The following is a 20,624-nucleotide window of genomic DNA, read 5'->3' on the forward strand; positions in this document are numbered from 1 at the left end:
CTTCTTTATTCAGACATTAAATGTAGTAGCATATATAGGCTGCTAAAGATATAGTAGAATTGATTCTCTGTTTATCTTTTTACACTATAACTGCTTATACAAACACTAAAGAAGAAGCATAAATAAAATATATATAATAATAATAATTTGTCTGCTGTTTGTTTTAGTGAAAAAGAGGGATTAATTACTTACTACTACACACAAACACAAAATATGATGAAAACAAACAAAAAGCATTCATTCCCCTTTCTTACACATTGTAGTCCCATAATCCAAAAATCTAAATTTGTGTTGACAAACCCAACCTAAGAGACAGAAATTCTAGTCTTCTCTTTCTTTCTTTCTTTCCCATGTGATATAATCAAACAACACAACCCAAACCCTTGGCCTCGGATCCTTTCATGATTCTCAGTCTCTTGCATGATGACATGAACATTCTGCAATCAACCCAATATTATAAATAAGGGAATAATGAACCCTAAGGTTATTATAATGACAAAATTTGGAAACATAAATATCAGGATTTATCTATCCTAGGGAGTACAGATCTATAATAGGGATAGACATAACCTTGAGATTGTGATTATTTGATCTAGATCTACACTTATTGAGAAATCTTTAGAAATGAAGTCATTGTCTGTCCAAATGAAATCTTACTAAAATGTATTTTTCTCACAATAAATTGTTGGGCCCCTTTTGGTATTTATACAAAATGAGATAACAAAGATGTATTTATTTCTCAAAATAAATTGATGGGTTCTCATTAAGATCCCCAACCACAACAACCAGAATTCATTTCACTAACAAAACTTCTTTTTCTTCTTTTTGAAAATGGTCAGATTGTAGAAACTCAAAAACCACATCTAACAAATTTACTAAACAAAAAAAATGATCATCATTTCCAAAAATGGACCCATTATGTCCTTGTTTGATCATTGGGCTATTTGGGATTATTTCCACACTATATATACAAACTAGCATCACATCATTCAATACTTCCATTTTATTGAGGTTATTTGAAATTAATTAGGTGGTTATTCAAATAATCCCAAATCAAACAAGACCTAGATACCATGATTGAGTAAATGAGCTGAGGATCAAAACTTACTTTGAGATGTATCTAATCAGTTTAGTATATTATGATAACTGTTGATGCAGTAAAAACAGAGTTTGAGAAAGAACTTACTCCCATGGAACATCTCCAACAAGCATCCAGTCTCCATCTTTGTCTTCATAAGTAGGAGCATATTCAGATCCCTTGTATCCTTCCCTTTCAGAGTAAAAACCTATTGTGATCTTAAACATGTTCTCCAAAGCCTTCCACAGATCTGGGTATCCATTATACAACTTCAAATCAATCTTCCTCAAATAAGGAGCTCCATCCATGCTCACTTTAACATAGATCCCACTTTCATCTGTTATCTCTCCCACCTTCTTCACTTGAAAACTGTTCTTCCTGTTAGATCTCACCGGTGGCCATCCCACCACTTGAGCCCTACAATCATAAAGAAATAAAGAAATAAATTTTATAGCTCAGATCTAAAATAAGACCAGTTAAAAGTAGAAAAAAAGGAAAACCCACTTGGGAGCTGAGGGGGTAACTGCACTGTCGACTCCTCCACCGTCCTTGATTTCTGAACTGGTCTTTGATCCGGCATCCTCCGGCGCCGTCATGGGAGAAGATCTCTTGTTGTTTCTCTCAGGCTCTTCTCTGCCAGGAAGGCCAAGAGTGAGCTCAGTGGCTTTGAGATTCAAACCACCATCGTATCGAATAGATGTTGTTCCCATGTTGATCGATCTGGGTTTGGATCTGATTGAAATCTCTAGAAGGGTATGTATGTATGTATGTGTGTGTATTGTTGAGATTGAAGAAGGGTTGAGAGGAGAATATTTAAGAATGGGACAGAGAGAAAAGGGGGAAAGAGGTTGGGGGCATGAATGAATGAATTAGGGACAAAGGGAAGACAAGGCTGTCGGTGGAAGGAGAGGCAGCATTGAGAGAAGTGGCCCACACTTTGGGGAACAACAACAATGCTCGTGGGACACCCCACAGCCGCCCGCCCGTATCCTCCCTCTTTAATGCCCTCTGTTTGCTTGCCAGCTCAAACTCTTTTCTTTTTCAAACTTTTTTTTTAAAAAATTTAACTCATACTCATAACCTCCTCTTCTTCCGAACTTAACGCGTTTTAAATGATAATCAAACACGTGAAATATCACTTGGGAACGAACTACCCTCGTCACTTGAATTACCTTAATGAATTTTTCAAAACTTATTAAGCCCTTTTTTCTTAACCCACTAAATTCAAATTACAACAGTCTATACCTAAAATATAAAAAAAAAAAAAGTTTTAACTTGGAATAATAATCATGACTCTCGATTATAAAGTCATTCTAACTTTTTATATTCGAATAAAAAAGAGTAGGATATTTTCTTTATTTTTGAGGAGGCTGGTTTCGTAAATATTTTGGGGGTGTGATTAATTCTCGTAATAATTTAGGACCGACAATATTAACCTCTAAACTAAAAAAAAAGAAAAAAGATTTCTTGGTTTATTATTTATATAATGTGGATTTAATCATTATTTATTTTTCACATTTCAATATTGATTTTCTGTAAAATTGTTATTAATGAAATTCAAACTAATAAAATATCACACTTATATACATTAAAGATCTAATTTAGAGTCTTACTATAATATAATAAACATAATAGGACAAATTTTAAATTTATTCAAAAGAATAATAGGACTTATTAGGATCCAATATCACTCTATTTTCTATTAAATTTTAACATAAAAATATATTAATATTTGTGAATATATTATTTAACTATTTTTTATTGGAATGAGAAAAATAAAATAATTTTATCATAAATTATGATTAATTTTATAAATTTAAATAATTTCCCTTTTTAATTAAAATGTATATATAAAATTATAATTAAACTATATTAAATTATTAAAATAAAATAGAAAATAATTTAAATATTATATTTTAAAATAAAATATATTACTAAACATTAAATATTAATAATCATATTTAGGACATCGTTAACCACGTCTTAAAGTCCACAAACTATCACACTTTTCCATAGTTGTCTATTTTATTGAATTGTAACTAACATGCTAATTGTATTTCACCTTTTAATTACAATTTTGTTGAAAATAAAAAAATATTAATCTATTACAAATAAAAAAAGATAATAATATTAAAATACGAAAAATATCTTTATTTTATTTTAATAAATTTTTGACGAACAATTTAATTGAATGTGTTATAAACTACAACGGAATAAATCGAGAAATAGAAACCAACATCAACTATTTTTATAAGTCGAAAAAAAACCTAAAGTTTATGCTTCTATTCATCTCTATTAAATAATGAATATGAGATAATTTGGAAAAGAAAACGAAATGATTAATGTAATACAATCTGATTAGTTAAAAATAAAAATAAAATAAAAAATCTCTATTTTATCCACTTTATTTTTTCCAATACACATGAACATCAATTTTTACTCTATACATCTATTTAGTCTCCACTAAAATCTAAATTATTATAAAAGAAAAAATAATAATAATACCCAAACCTACACGGCCTAAGTCAAACAAGTTCTTTTATTTTTATTCATAAACCGCCAGCCTAAATATTTGACATATATTATTAGCATTTAGAAGCTTCTATTTAATAATAATAATAATAATAATAATAATAATAATAATAATATTTGTACAATCACTGTACTATTCAAAAATAGTCTAAAAGCGACATTTTTCAGTATATTTTTTCAAAAATAGTCTAGAAGCCACCTTTTTCAGTATATTTTTTTCTCTAAATATTATTGTTGACTAGGTCATTTTGTGATTTTATTTTAAATATTTTTTTGTTTCTTAAAAACTATTTTAAGATATATTTATAACATTAAAAGTTAATATTGTCTAATTAATTAGATAACTTATTTATTAGGCTATAGGCGTGACAATTAGGTGACTTACACGCCTATGAAGTCTTGATTACTATTGAAAATATCAAAATCAAATGAGAAGTTATAACATCATGCTTACCAAAAACAAAAATAAATAATAGATTATAATTTATATTATTATTTTAATATTATCTAGATCTTGTTATTTTTTTTTTAAAGAAATGCTAGGGACGAAATTATTTTTTTTTAGAGAGAATTGAGGTAGTATGACGCGAGCAATTTTATTGGCCGAAAAAATAACAAAATTTATCTATTTTCTCTCTCCTCACCTTTTATCTTATTTCTAATCAGTTTTTTTAATCATGACAGCTCATTCTCTCCCTCATTTTTTCTACCAAATTCTCTCTCTTATCCTATTTTTTAAATAGATTTAGTTTTTTTCCATTTGTTATAAATATTTTTTATACAATAATTTATATTATGTTTTAAGTTATAAGAAGATAAAATATTTATTTTCTAAATTATCATTTTTGACTGGCATAAAATAAAATTTTAACAAAAACTTAAAATATGACTGAATTATTTAAATAAATTTGTATTTCTTTTTTTATTAATTAAAATATTTTTTAAAATATTAATACTCACTCACAAGTTTCTTTCAAAAAACCATCTTTTCATCATTTCAAACAAACTGATACAATATTATTTAAATAAGCAAGAAGATTGTTGAACAACGCCGGGAGGTAAAATAATTTACGTAAGTTGATTTGTTTGGTTTAGGTGCATAATAGCACTTATTAAAAAATATATTTTCTATTTATGAGAGAAAGAAAATAATCTTTCTATTCATTTATTCATTATTTGTGGCTTCATTTTATTTTGAGAGTATAGATGAGATAAATCGTTAGAGGAATCAGGTAACCCGTGATATCATACTCATTAACTAAAAAAAATGAAAAAGTGTGCAAAGATTGAAGAGAGATATATATTTTTTTTTTAAAAATCGAACTAAACTAGACTAGACTGAGTCATTCCTTCTTCAAAATTCACGCTCCTCTATCCTTTTTCTTCTTTTTACTGATAGATAAGTCTCTCTAAAAATCTAAAAAAATCGATAACTAACAGCGGTAGCTTAACAGTTTCATTTTACTGGTTTATCGGTTTTAACGGTTCTAGTTAACCGGTTTTTTACCGATTAAACGGTTCGAATTTTGGTGGAAATGTTTTTTCTAACTGTTTAATCGATAAATTTGTAATTATTTAATTATACATTTAAATTTTATCATTTATATTAAGTATTTTTTTTGTGTGTGTAAATATTAGATATATTATAATATTTAATAATTTATATAAGTTATTTTTTAAATATGAGTTATATTTTATAATTTATATGAGTTATTTTTTAAATATGAGATATATTATAATATTTAATAATTTATATATAATAGCATAATATCACATGCAACCAAGAGTTTTGAAAAAAAAAAAAATAGAGTTTGCCTTTTAATTTAAGTTTTTTTTTCAACATTTACCATAAATGTGGACATCTCCAATTAATTAATGAAATTCATTTAATAAATTTAATAATTAATTAAAAAAAATGAATTAACACGGTTCCCTGTTAAATTTGGTTAACCGATAGAATCAGAACTGATAAAATTGATACCAATATTATTCGGTTAACCGATTTGTAAAATAAAACGAAAAATCGAACTTAATCGAAATTGTTTAACCAATCGACCAGTTAAACACCCTTCTTATAAATGTGTTAAAATATCTTAATTTATTTATATATATAATAACGTTTAACTACAAACTATCGATTTCTCAAATCACAATGCATGGCCCGTTATGTGAGTATAAATGGGTTGGATTGTTGGTTGGTTGACATGCCTTAAAAATTTGGTTGATTATTTTAAAAAATATTATTACAAATAATATATAAAAGTCTTAAACTTACCACTTATCCATTATATGTCCTCGCTGTAAGTATACTTTATAAACAAATTCCAATGAACATGTGACAATTTTTATTTTTTTTATTAAGTTCTTATAAGTTTTTTTAATGATAGATAATGGGATTTTTTTAAAATTGAGTTGAATGGTTTATTTTAAATAGTTAATAATATAAATATAAATCAATAATCTTAAGTGGTGTAATTGATTAGAGTGTTCATTGTACGAAAATAAATACCAAAATTCGAATCACGCGAGGGATAATGAAACTATTATAAAAATTATATAAAAAAGTAATGATAGTTAAATATGTGAAGAAGATTATTGGTTGATCGAAATAAAATCACGAGATGAGAGGTTGAAAATGTTCGAAGTTATGTCATGAGATGAGAGGTTAATTGAATTGATGATTAAATATGTGAATGAGATGGTTGACATGGCGGGGAGAAGTCGTGTAAGAGGCCATCTATAAGGTTTGTCCGCGACAATGAAAGGAATGGGTAAATGAATGAGATGGTTGGTGGAGCATACAAAATGTTCGATGTGAGGTAATCGATGCGATGTTGATTGATGACGATTAAATATATGAATGAGATGTTTGATTGGCCGAAGTGAAGATAAGAGGTCAGTACAAAATGTTTGAAGTTATGCCACAAGATAAAATGTTAATTGGACTGGGATTAAAAGAATAAAATGGTTGGTTGGCCGATACAAATGTTTGACGCAAGAGGTCGATTGATTTGAGGCCACGAGATGAGAAATCAATTTAATTATATATATATATATATATAATTATATATTAAGGAGTTTAATTAATAAGTTTTGATAAAATGTTATGAAGATGAGAGATCAATTAAATTGTATATATATTAACAAATTTAATATATATATATATATATATATATATATATATATATATATATATATATATATATATATATATATATATATATATATATATATATATATTTATATATTTGTTTAACCTCAATTATACTTTCATGGGTAATTTCTAGAAAGGTCCTTACAAGATTAATCAATTTAATTAGATATTTGTTAATGTTTAATTATGATTATTTAAATAATTCAATCTAATAAAATCTCATTTCAGTTTTTCACATTCATATATCATTAATTAATTAATTAAAATATTAAAATATCAAATTAAAATTTATTTTATTATTATATATTAATATTATTTAACATAATATTTAATAAAATTGAAAATTAAGATCTGAATACTGAACAAAGTACAATCATTTAAATATTTTAAAATAAAACTAAATAAATTATATAAAAATATATAAACTTTAAATACTCATTAATATCTAAAACTAATATTTGAAAAAATACATTAAAACTATTACACCCTTATATATTATAGTAATTTTATTAAATTTAAAAATATTAAAATTGTCTTTTAGTGATTTTTTTAGAGTACCGTATTATCAAAAAGACTTGTATTAAATAAGTTCTAAATATATTAAATTAAGTGATAACTATTATGGAACACTATAAAGTCTTTTTACTAAATTGTTTTTTACTCTCTCAAAATCATCATTTATAATTATTTTCTAATTAACCTAATCTAAAAAATTCCCTATCTATCTTGATTATTAATTTAAAATGGAAGAGACGTGTTTTAAAATATTAACATAAACCAACAATATTTAAACTAATTATTTTTTACGGTTAAAATGTGACATTACTTTTAATTTTAAAAAAAATTTAATAGAATTCACTATTTTGTTTAATTAATTATTAAAAAGATAGTAAAATTTACTTTGATTTACTCGTTTTATCTAAAATTTTCTTATTTTTTAATTTAGTCGACTCTAAATTTTTTTAAGTCTATCTTATAGTCCGTCCTGAATATAATGTCTTCCTCTTTATTCTAATTAATTTTTATAAATATTTAATTAATCCTCTTTGTTAATATTTTAATGTATCAATGAATATATTTTAATACAAGTTCACCGAAATGAACAGATAAGTTGAAATACAAAGCCATATCCTCTTGATACCTTACTTATTTTTATTAATTATTTAAATTATTAATTAAAACATCAAATATAATTATTTATAACAGTATTTTAAAATACTAATAATTAATTATTTAACTTAAATAAATTGTTTTTTATCAAACAAAATTAATTACAAAAACCATATCATACATGTCCTTTAGAACTTTCTCAAAGAAAACATCACACTATTAAAGCTGCTCAAATTTAAATACTATATTAAACAATTTGGTCGGTAAAGGGAAACAAAATTTGATGTAAATTTTCAGGTTTTATGTTTGGTATAAAAAAATTGAAAAATTAAAATCTCAATTGAATAGTAAAACAAGAGAAACATGACTTATTTAATTTCTTCTTTCTTCTTTCTTCTTTCTTTCTAAAATTAATGTGATTATTACTTTTATTGTCAGTAGATTCATAAATGGTATCTATAATGTGAAAAATCAAACAAGTAGTTAATAAAAAAATATATAAAAAAATAAAGAGTTAAAAATTCAAACAAATATAAAATCAAAATCAATACTCTTTTCATTCAATTTCAACTTAAAACGTTTTAAGTTTGAATTGAATCCGTGATTTTGTGTGTTTTAAAAATCACAACCACAAATTATTTATGTTATAAAATTAATACTCTAAGTTTAATCTTCGACATTTAATAAACCGAGTCTTATTGTTTTTTAAAATCCAATTTTATTTTATGTAATAAGTTAACCCAACTTCTCACCTGATGTCTTACTTAGATTTAAAGTGTGCTTTTTAACGAGAATTAAACTCTTAAATAAAACATTATCTAATTTTAAAATAGTTATAAACAGTTCCAATAGAATTTTCATTAAGTTTGCCCTCTATCATTATCATTGTGACTAATTTAATTCACAAATAATTCATCCTATTTACACAAAACAAAATCAACAACAAATTAATTATTATTAAAAAATGCAAAGAAAATAAACTTATGGGCAAAAATAAAACCAACCTAATTACTCAGAATCAACAATAAATTAATTGTTAATAAGAAAATGCACACCTTACAAAGAAATTAATTAACTTTAAGGCAAAAATATTGTAATTGGGCCATCACTCTTTAGAAATACATTTTTATAATGCAACTTTCTTTTTTCCTCAATTGACACAAACTAACCATTATGATTTTACTTATAACATAATCTACAAATTAGAATTAGGGTTGAACTTAAGAAGAGTTGTGCTTAAGTCAATTAAGAAATGTTGAATTTGGTAGATAATAATTTTTTAATTTTTTTTTAACAAGGACTTCATAGGTGATAATTTTTGCTGCAGCCCCTTAATAAATTTTTTATGTACTTCAATTTATTCTTATATTGAGAGCTAGTTTGATTTGTTTTTTTTTTTTTAAAAATTATTGTTTTGGGATTTTCATTTCTTTAATAATTTTCTCTTGATCACATCCTATCCATCAAATTAAAATATCTTTATTTTATCTTTATAAAATTTAATTTTTAATAGAGAAAAATATTATAATTAACAAATAAAAAACTCAAATAACCTATTTTTCATCAAACAAGATTTTGTTGGACAAAAAAATAAATCAAACAAACCATGAGTGTCGTTTACCATAAGTATTTTAGGTATTATTTATTAAAAAAACTTATACTCTCTTTTAAAATTATTTGAAATCTTTATATCTTCATAATTTTATTTATTATTTATGTTATAATCAAAATATAATTTTATTTCATTTAAAAAAATATTATGTAAAAAGATGGTGAATTATGACAAATAATTAGTGGAGTGTCTACCAAAATATTAATACTTTTTAAAATATTTTTTCACCCTAACTAAACAAAGTTATTTAAGTTCCAATCCCATCAAGGCAAACTTAATATAAACCATATATATTTAAGTGTAGAGTTGGAATTGAGTCTGTTTAAAATTATAAATATATTCAATCCTTAATAAATAAAATAAAATTTTCAAATTGAATATATTAAATAATAAATATTATGAAAAAAAAGAGTAAGTAAAATTAAAATCAAGACAATAAATAATAATAATGATATAATATTTTATTTCCTATTAAATGACATTATAATACTTAGATTATATATGATTACAATAATATTTTTATATTAAATAATAAAAATAAAATTATTAAATAAGTTATAAGATCAGTTAAATAAAATAAAAAGACATTGAAATATATAAAAAATCAAACACAACTTAAAACTAATAAAAAAATGTTTTTTAGAATTTTTTTTTTTGACTAGTTGGAGCTGGAAACAAGGCCAATATTAAATAAACTAGAATGTCAATCCCTTATTTTTTTTTTCTTATATCATTCATTTGAAAGAGAATCACAATTCAAAAATCATTTATATTTCATTAGCTATTATTATATTCTTTCTGAATAGATGCATAATTAAAGCTAGCTGCATGAAAGATGAAAAATATTCGAAAACCAAATGCCACTCTCAAAGCACAAACTTCAAACATAAACTTGGTATTGATCCATATCATTAAAAAAACACAAATGTGGTTTCAACTTTCTACTATTTATCTCTATAACTTAAATTATCAATCGAAATTAAGGTTAACAAATAACAATGAGGCCTCAAACAGAGTTGTTTCATGATCATGTCACCATTAACATAGACAAGAAACTCTCCGAACTACCCTATGGCCACCAAGAGCCCTTCATCTTCAAAGTCTTCGATCGATACCGAAATCAGAAAGATAAAGCGTACGAGCCAGAATTGTTAGTCATCGGACCCTATAACCGTGGCAAGGATATCCTTATCCACACCATTGAAGATCACAAACTTCGTTACCTTCACTTACTTCTTGAACGGCGAAGAGAATCCAACGCTAAGAGGTACGTGGAAGCCATTCGCGAAGTTGAGGAGAGGGCGAGGAGATGCTACGCGACCGCTTTTGGACTAGAAACCGATCAGTTCGTGGAGTTGTTGATCCTTGACGGGCTCTTTATAGTTGAGCTTTGTCGAAAGTTCTCAAATAGGTCACTGGTGGACAAATATGATGTGATATTCAAGATGAATTGGATTCACCACGTTTTATGGCGCGATATGATGTTGTTCGAGAATCAGATCCCTTTTTTCGTGGTGGATAAGCTGTTTCAAATGACGAAAAACAACGAGGAATCGGGAGATGATAGTATGGTTGATTTGTTATTGAAGTATTATTATTCCATAAGGGAATATTACCACTACCACAACAATGACTCCTCCCACTTTCATGCAGACTGCCTGATGAAACCCTCGGACCGCGTCGAACCCAAAAATGTTAAACACATTCTCGGTTTGATTTACCACCTCACTACTCGGTCTATTTCCGAGAAGCTTTCAACCGAAAGAAACCATATCAACGAAAAGGTGAGATGAGAATAATTATTTTTGAAAAACAGCTTAATGCCATTTTATTTTGTATGTCCATATAACTTTTCATTACACCAAAACATGCATTGGACCCATAAAACAATTGAATAACAAACAATATTTATCTTTGTCATCTCAGGCACGATGGGAATTAATCGACAACACGACAGAGTTACACAAGGCAGGGATCCAATTGATAACTAAACCCAATTGCCCATCATTCAACGTGATATTCTCAAAAGGGACGTTAGAAATCCCACCCATAATAATCGAGGAAAAGACAGAAGGGTTCTTGAGGAACTTAATCGCGTACGAGCAGTGCCAAGAGGAAAATAGTCCAAGGGTTATAACCGACTTCACAACGTTGTTATGTTGTTTGATTAAGTCCTCAAACGACGTTGGATTGCTAAGGAAATACGGAATTTTGAACAACCTGATAGGGGATGATGAATCAGCGTCGAGAGTGATCAGCAGCCTGTCGAGTTCGGTGTTTGTTTCCCACGATGGGTTCTGCTACAAAGAAGTGTTCATTGGCGTGAACAATTATTACAAGAAGAGGCGAAATGAATGGGTTGCAAATCTATGGAAGAATTACTTTAAGACACCATGGACAACAATTTCATGTTTTGCTGCTCTTGTTCTTCTCCTCCTAACCTTTGGACAAACGTTAGCCGGACTTGTTCCTTTTCTAGGACTTGCCCATCATCCACCCTAAATGTTTTGTTTTGTTTTTTTATCATACATTACTATTATTCATAATATTGGAAATTGTTGAGTTTATAATAAATTATACATTGTTAATTAGAGTTTATTGGGTTTTCTTTTTTTGGTTTGGGCTTGGGCTTGACCAAAGTTATTTAGTTTTATTACCTGAATGTTTACCATATAAATATGTGATTATTAAGGGTTTACAGGGAGAGACAGAATTCTAGAGAGATAAAGTGTGAGGCAAAAACTCTGTATTCTTTCTTCTTCTTCATAGTAAATCTGGTGGTGGCTGAAGTGAATGTAGCTCAATTTGAGTGAACCACTATAAATCTGTGTGTTCTTGTGTTCTTCTTTCTTGTGTTTTTACAGATTGTTTTCAAACAGGTCGGATTTGGGAGATACAAATCCTAACAACTAGTATCAGAGCAGCTAGGCTAGATCTGAACATTGGAAACAATGGCAAGTGAGAACAGTATAGGACATGAGATTGGAAGATTTGATGAGACAGATTATGCCTTCTGGAGAATGCAGATTGAAAATTATCTCTATGGAAAGAAGCTTCATGTTCCTTTGAGTGAGAAACCAGAGAAGATGGATGAAGCTGAATGGAAACTCCTTGATAGACAGGTTTTGGGAGTTGTCCGATTGACGCTAGCCAAGATGGTTGGTTGCTCACAATGTAGAAAAGGAGAAGACCACCATGGGTCTGATGAAAGTTCTTTCTGATATGTATGAGAATCTATATGCTAACAACAAGGTACACTTAATGAAAAGACTCTGTTAGATAAAATTAGACCGGTTAATAGAACTTAACACAAACAAACCTCCTATGCAGGAACAAACAAAGAACCGGACCGGTCAAAGTACTCAACCGGATTAAGAAGCTCCACCGGTCAAAGTACTCAACCGGATTAAGAAGCTCCACCGGTCAAGTTATCAAACCGACCAGAAACATGACCGCACAAAGAAAGATAGGATCGGTCAAAACTAAAGGCCGGAAACACCAGATAGTCGGTCATTTAGAAGCCAAAGGAGTAACCGGAAGCCATCTGGTTAACACAAATAACCGACCAGCATAAGAAGATACTTCGGGTATCTGTTGAGAATGATACCAAAGGAACAGACTGAACATTTCCATATTCATACAAGTCTGGGGACAGTCTGCAGGTTACAGAAAACCGTCCTACAAGATCTTTCCACTTCATGATAAATCAGAAAGGCAATCTTCCAAGTACAGACAACTGCCCAATAGACAGTTGCCATATTGAGTAAAAAAACAAACCTAGCCGGTTTGACCTACATACTGGAAGAACAGACCGTCAGGTCTGAAAAGTTAACCGCCAGGTCTGAATCACTGAACCTCTGCTCAACCAATCAAATTCAAGGAAATGAAATGTGACCGTTGGCACATTTCACCTATAAAAGGAGGAACTGAAGAGGAGTAAATACGGGACACAGTGGACAATTAATTTACAAGTGATAAGATTGTGTTCTATCTCTAGAAAAGCTTACGTGCTAAGTTGAAGTGTGTATTTACAATTTCGGTGTAAATTGTACGGGTGTTATCGAGCAGGAAATAAGTCTCGATCAGATTGTGTTTATATTCCTTAGTGAATATCCTTCTCGCGGTTTCGAGAGGAAGGGGTGACGTAGGAGTTTTATCTCCGAACATCCATAAAAACCTGTCTTGTTATTTACTTTCTACCGGTTCTACATTCTAACCGATCTGTACTAACCTACCTACACCGCTTTGACTGACTCTACACTACCTAAACCGAATCACCGAATTACAAAACCGACCCAGCAACTTTCAAACTTGTCCTATCCAAAACCGGTTCTGCCTATCTCGTGAGTGTGCTGCTTCAACCTGAAACAAACCTCTTCCGCGCTTGAACCTGGTTCAAGGGTTTGTGACAGTTTGTGTAGTATTGAAACCCCGGTGTTAGTCTCTAACCGGATTAATCACCACCCTTTGAGTGAGACGCGCTAACCGGCCCAGACCCCGGTCCCCCAGCCGCGACCTAGATCCTAACAGACTCTTTTACTTAATAATGGTTGATGGCACTTCTGTCACTACTCATTTGAATGAATTCAATACAATTGTGAATCAATTGCTATCTGTTGAGATTGATTTTGGGGATGAAGTTAGTGCCCTGATTTTGTTAGCATCTCTACCAAATAGTTGGGAACCTATGAGGGCAACAAATAGTAATTCAGTTGGAAATGCTAAACTGAAATTTGTTGAAGTTAGAGATCGTATTCTTGCTGAAGAGGTTCGTAAAATTGATTCTGGTGAAACATTCAAAGGTTCTGCTATGAATGTGGAAAACATGGGAAGAGGTAATGATAGAAATTTTAACTGAGGTAAGAGCAGATCTATGTCAAGGAGCAGGAGGAGTTAGTCCAAGTCTGGGAGGACATTTGAGTGCTGAAATTGTGGTAAACAGGGTCATCTGAAGAGGAACTGCAAAGTACCGAAGAAAAACGGTGATGATAAAAATGATGCAGCCAACGTTGTTACATAATCTGTCACTGATGCGTTACTTCTGTATATTGATAGCCCAATAGATTCATGGGTTTTGGACTTAGGAGCGTCTTTCCACACCACTGCTCACAAAGAATTAATGGAGAATTATGTGGCTGGAAACTGTGGGAAAGTTTATCTCGTAGATGGTGAGCCACTGGATATTGTTGGCATTGGTGACATCAAATTGAAGATGACAAATGGTTGTGTTTGGAAGATTAATAAGGTGAGACACATTCCAGGTTTAATGCGCAATCTGATTTCTGTTATACAACTTGATGAAGAAGGTCACAATTTCAGTTGTGGAAATGGTGCGTGGAAGGTGACTAAAGGAGCAATTATTGTTGCTCGAGGTCATAAAACTGGAACATTATACACGACTTCAACTTTCAGAGAAACAGTTGCTGCTGTAGTTGATGACTCGAAGAACAGTGAGTTGTGGCATTGTAGGTTAGGCCATATGAGTGAAAAAAGGATGAAAATTCTTTTGAAGAATGGACAGATTCCAAAACTGAAGTCTGTTGAACATCAGTTATGTGAAAACTGCATTCTTGGAAAACAGAAACGGGTGAGTTTCTTAAAGATTGAGAAGGAGCTCAAGAAAGAAAGACTAGAGTTGGTACACACTGATGTGTGGGGATCTGCACCTGTTTCTTCTATTGGCGGATCATACTACTATGTGACTTTTATAGATGATTCAACAAGAAAAGTATGGGTTTACTTTATGAAGCAGAAGTCTGAAGTATTTGCTATTTTCAAGAAGTGGAAGGCTTTGGTTGAAAATGAAACAAATCAGAAAGTTAAGTGCTTGAGATCCGACAATGGAGGTGAATATATCAATCTAGATTTCAAAGAATATTGTGCTGTGAATGGGATTAGTATGGTGAAGACTGTTCCCCGAACGCCTAAGAGAATGGAGTAGCTGAACGAATGAATCGAACATTGAACGAGCGTGCTAGAAGCATGAGATTGCATGCAGGGCTGCCTAAAACCTTCTGGGCAGAAGCTATTAATACTGCTGCCTATTTGATAAACAGGGGACCCTCTGTTCCTCTTGAATTCAGAATTCTTGAAGAAGCTTGGAGCAATAAAAAGGTAAATCTTTCTTATTTGAAAGTGTTTGGTTGTTTATCATATGTTCATATTAATGAATGTGATAGGAGCAAGCTTGATCCAAAGTCTAATAAATGTTTTTTCATTGGTTATGGTGATATCGAGTTTGGTTATCGTTTCTGGGATAATCAAAATCGGAAGATCATTCGTAGCAGAAATGTTATCTTCAATGAACATATTCTCTACAAAGATTGTGTTGGGAAGACATCAGATGGTGATTCCAAATTGGAAGAGACTGGTACAGTCGATTTGAGACAATTTTTAGCTGAATATATACCGGTTGTTGAAGAAGAACAATGTGTTGTTGAAGATGAAATCGTTGAGAACGTGGCCCCAGAGGTAAATCAGCAAACACCGGTTATACAGTTGAGAAGATCATCAAGGAATCGAAAACCAGTTGAGAGGTGGTCTCCATCTCTGAACTATATCTTGTTGATAAATAGAGGTGAACCTGAATGTTATGAGGAAGCAATACAATCTGATGAATCGATTAAGTGGGAGTCTGCTATGAAAGATGAGATGGACTCTTTGATGTTGAATCAGACTTGGGAGCTCACTGAGCTACCAAAGGGAAAGAAAGCACTTCACAACAAATGGATCTTCACGATTAAAGAAGAACATGATAAAACCATGAGGTACAAGGCAAGGTTGGTTGTGAAAGGATTTCAACAGAAAGAAGGTATTGACTACAATGAGATCTTCTCTCCAGTAGTTAAATTGATGACAATCAGAACTATTTTGAGTTTGGTTGTGAAACAAGACCTTCATCTTCAACAAATGGATGTCAAAACTGCTTTTCTTCATGGTGATTTAGATGAAGAGATTTATATGCGACAACCAGAAGGATTTGAAATCAAAGGAAAAGATGAGCTTGTGTGTAAGTTTCAGAAGAGTCTGTATGGTTTGAAACAGGCTCCAAGGCAATGGTACAAGAAGTTCGATAGATTCATGAAAAGTAACAATTTTTTGAGGTGTGAAGCTGATCATTGCTGCTATATCAAGAGGTTTGATAAATCGTACATTATTCTTCTTCTCTACGTTGATGACATGTTGATTGCTGGAGCAAGCTTGTATGAGATTAACAAGCTCAAGAAAGAGTTGTCTAAAAAGTTTGCAATGAAGGATTTGGGTGCTGCTAAACAAATCCTTGTGATGAGAATTTTCAGGGATGAAGAAGTTCTCAAGCTTTCACAAGAAGAATATGTGAAGAAAGTTCTTAGCAGGTTCAACTTGTATGATGCAAAACCAGTTACTACCCCCTTAGCTAGCCACTTCAGACTATCTAAAGATCAGTCGCCTTCAATAAAGGAGGAGAAAAATTACATGGCCACTGTTCCGTATGCCTCTGTCATTGGTTGTATTATGTATGCGATGGTTTGCACAAGACCAGACATAGCACATGCAGTGGGAGTTGTTAGCAGATTCATGAGCAACCCGGGTAGACAACATTGTGAAGCAGTAAAGTGGATACTACGATACTTAAGAGGAAGTACGGGTCTCGCTTTGTGTTTTCGAAAGTCTAATATGGGTTTAGAAAGATATGTTGATGCTGACAATGGTGGTGATGTTAATAGTAGGAAGAGCACAACAGGGTACATTTATACTCTGGGAGGTACTGCAATCAGTTGGGTATCAAAATTGCAGAAGATTGTTGCTCTTTCTAGTTGTGAAGCAGAGTATGTTGCTATGACAGAAGCTTCTAAGGAGATGATGTGGTTATAACCCTTTTTGCGAGAATTGGGTCAAGACTACGAGGGAAGTGTGTTGCGATGCGACAGTCAAAGTGCCATTCATTTGGCAAAGAATCCTGTTTATCATGGCAGGACGAAGCATATACAGGTTCGTTATCATTTCATCCGGTCAGCTTTAGAAGATGGAGTATTAGCTCTTGAGAAGATTCTCAGGAGTGAGAATCCAGCTGATATGTTGACGAAAGCTGTGACAAATGAGAAACTGAAGTTGTGTGCAACTTCAGTTGGTCTTCTTCGTTAAGACACCGAATGGAAAGCCACTACCGATCTAGAGATGATGAAGTTAGTCTCCAAGTGGGAGATTGTTGAGTTATGGAGCCTACACTTATAATAAATTCTACATTGTTAATTAGAGTTTATTGGGTTTTCTTTTTTTGGTTTTGGGCTTGGGCCTGACCAAAGTTATTTAGGTTTATTACCTGAATGTTTACCCTATAAATATGTGATTATTAAGGGTTTACAGGGAGAGACAGAATTCTAGAGAGATAAAGTGTGAGGCAAAAACTCTGTATTTCTTCTTCTTCTTCATAGTAAATCTGGTGGTGGCTGAAGTGGATGTAGTTCAATTTGAGTGAACCACTATAAATCTGTGTGTTCTTGTGTTTTTCTTTCTTGTGTTTTTACAGATTGTTTTCAAACAGGTCGGATTTGGGAGATACAAATCCTAACAGAAACAAACCATTAGAATGGTTTTTTTTATTATTATAAATTTAAGACATATATTGAATTACTATAATTATGCTAGTTAAGCACAAAATTAGTTTTAGTTTATCTCACGCAATATTATAAAATTGATAGTCTTTTAAACAACATGACAACACAAATATAGTTTCGAAAGAGATAAATGAAACAAATAAATAAAAACAATAAAATTTATTGTGTGCAAAGATATTTTAAAAGGGCAATGGGGATTTTCGATCGAATCTAAATTCAAATAATCGACTAATAAATATCAGGGCTATAGTCTAATAGTTTTGGCATTAACCCAATACCAGGTATTAGGAATGCTCCAAAAAAGATTCCTATTACACTATAAACACCCTTTGGATAATTTTAGACTACTAAGTTAATTTGGCTCAAACTTAATTTTAATATGATAGTTACTTATGTTCCTAGAAGAAGCTCATAGTTCAGTTCATGTTCTAAGGTTATGGTAAAGGGTAAATATTGAATCAATGTTTAATATTCAATATTTTATAAATACAACTCAATAAAATTTCTTTTCAATTTTGAACAAATATTCATTAGACAAATATCTAACAAAACCTGACTCCGTCTAGATATAGCGTTTATTAATAAAGAGGAATTTATCAGATTGAGTAAGAGAGATGTTTAAGTAAGATTTATAGGTGGTGTTTACAAAATTTAAAAATAAATAAATGCAAGTAGTCGCAAACAAAAGAATGAGTGCCAATAGGCAAGACAACAATTTCTTGATCTTGGGATAATAAAATAAATTTGAGATCCAACTAGTGCAATAGTTTTGTAAGAAGATTTAAGTATATTTTATTACAAGAAAATAGTTAACACAACTCACATTACATTACTTAATATAAAATGAGATATTGACACTTTAAGAATGATTATTAAATAATTTATTTTTCAAGATAAATGACTTTAAAGCTTAAAACAATTTAAATTATTTAATCTTTTGTGAGTAATTTTGTCATGTTTTATGACTTAAAAGTTATTCTATAAGTTTCGATCTCACTACATGTTCTAAAGTGTTTATTACATTTTTGTTTTTTTTTTTCCTTCTGAAAAACTTTAAAACCTTTGAAATTTGAGAGAGTTATACTTGGGAATATCAGATAGAATTTGTACATTCTCGTTCTTTTCTTCACAATAATCATAACGATGATTTGACGAATTCAAATGGTGATTTCAACGTCTCAACCAATTACTATGTATTTGACAGAATTAATACACTCAATTTTTGCTCTGAAAGCACTCACCAATTAGCTTAGTGAATAAAGAATGATGATTTCAATATCTCACCCACTAAAGAGTATTTCAGTTTATCATTTTTTAGCAAACATGAGTGTATATGACATAATCAGTACACTTGCATTCTTACTTTCGCAATCAAGACTAGATCTAGGTGAACATCACGTGATGGTTTTAATGTCTCAACCACTAATGAAGCTTGTATTTTTGTAAAGCTTTCGAGTTTTTAATCGTTCTAGTTTTTAGTACAAGACAGTCTTAGAAGTGAATAACCCCTTTGGACATGTCTAGCCTAGATGATTATCGAACTTAGATTTTAAACCTTTCTTAGAAATCGCAAGACATGAGGACAAGAACAATCATATAACTTTCGCTCTTTTTTTCTTCAAAGAGTCTTGATATAATTAACCGTCGTGAGTGTAATTTTATTTATTTATTTTCGCATCTACTTGTTTCATAACATCCTTGTTTTTGTTATTTTGAAAGAGGGATCACAATTTCATATTTTCTCATAATTTCAAAATAGATTATGATATAATTTGGACTAAACCTATGAATAGACTGCCTATGTATTCCCTTTGGAGAATCAAGTCGAATGTAGTTCATACATGCATTTTGGAAAACACGTTTTTTTTATTATTCTTTGTTTTAATTTTGTTTTTGTTTTTTACAAAGAATGATCCTTTAAAGTGAAAACGTGTATACCAATTTCCAATCCCAAAGTACATCCACATCACATCCCTTTGAGTGAGGTTAGGCATAACACTTCTTGAGGGTGTCTAGGTTATATAAAGCAGAAAGTTCTCTTCCCTCGATGTTAGTCAGCTAAGTGGCTCCTCTTGAAAAGATTCTCTTAACGATATAAGGCCCTTCCCATTCAAGTTGGAACTTGCCTCAAGGATCCATAATCTCTCGGCCCTTCGTGAGCGTAAGCAGACAACGAACAGAAGCTCTAGTATAAATACGTTTGTACACGTATCATTTTATTAATTTTCATAAAATTTATTGGCGACTTTGATTTTCAAATAAATAATCTTTAACTCGATTATGTTTAATTAATTTAAATCGGGCTCAAGTAAAATTGTTATTTAGCGGGAGATTATTAAAATTTGAACAAAAGATTAATTATTTTTACATAATTAATTTTTTATCGTTCCATGTATTTTCAAAATCTTTTAAAAACGAAATGTTTCATTTTAAAAGATGCATGGAACGCAAACCAAGATTGAAATGCATTGAACCTTGAGCTTCCTCGCGGTAGTCCTTCCATATTGCCACATGTCTCACAAACACATACTAAGCTATGGA

At 30.4% G+C, this 20,624-nt stretch overlaps 2 protein-coding genes across 2 annotated transcripts; one reads left to right on the forward strand and one right to left on the reverse strand.

Annotated features, from left to right (window-relative positions):
* Positions 1-106: 106 nt before the first annotated feature.
* LOC124939781 (auxin-induced protein 22D-like) lies at positions 107-1,885 on the reverse strand. Its single transcript, XM_047480224.1, has 3 exons — positions 1,583-1,885; positions 1,187-1,495; positions 107-437 (listed from the first exon to the last, which is right to left on the reverse strand). Exons 1-3 carry the CDS (start codon positions 1,786-1,788, stop codon positions 362-364), a joined length of 591 nt encoding a protein of 196 aa, XP_047336180.1. The 5' UTR covers positions 1,789-1,885; the 3' UTR covers positions 107-361.
* Positions 1,886-10,453: 8,568 nt separating this feature from the next.
* On the forward strand, positions 10,454-11,988 carry LOC124939343 (UPF0481 protein At3g47200-like). The gene is made up of 3 exons (XM_047479825.1): positions 10,454-11,052; positions 11,140-11,270; positions 11,413-11,988. Exons 1-3 carry the CDS (start codon positions 10,485-10,487, stop codon positions 11,986-11,988), a joined length of 1,275 nt encoding a protein of 424 aa, XP_047335781.1. The 5' UTR covers positions 10,454-10,484.
* Positions 11,989-20,624: the final 8,636 nt, after the last annotated feature.

The sequence above is a fragment of the Impatiens glandulifera genome, chromosome 5 (assembly GCF_907164915.1).
Source record: "Impatiens glandulifera chromosome 5, dImpGla2.1, whole genome shotgun sequence".
NCBI lineage: Eukaryota > Viridiplantae > Streptophyta > Magnoliopsida > Ericales > Balsaminaceae > Impatiens > Impatiens glandulifera.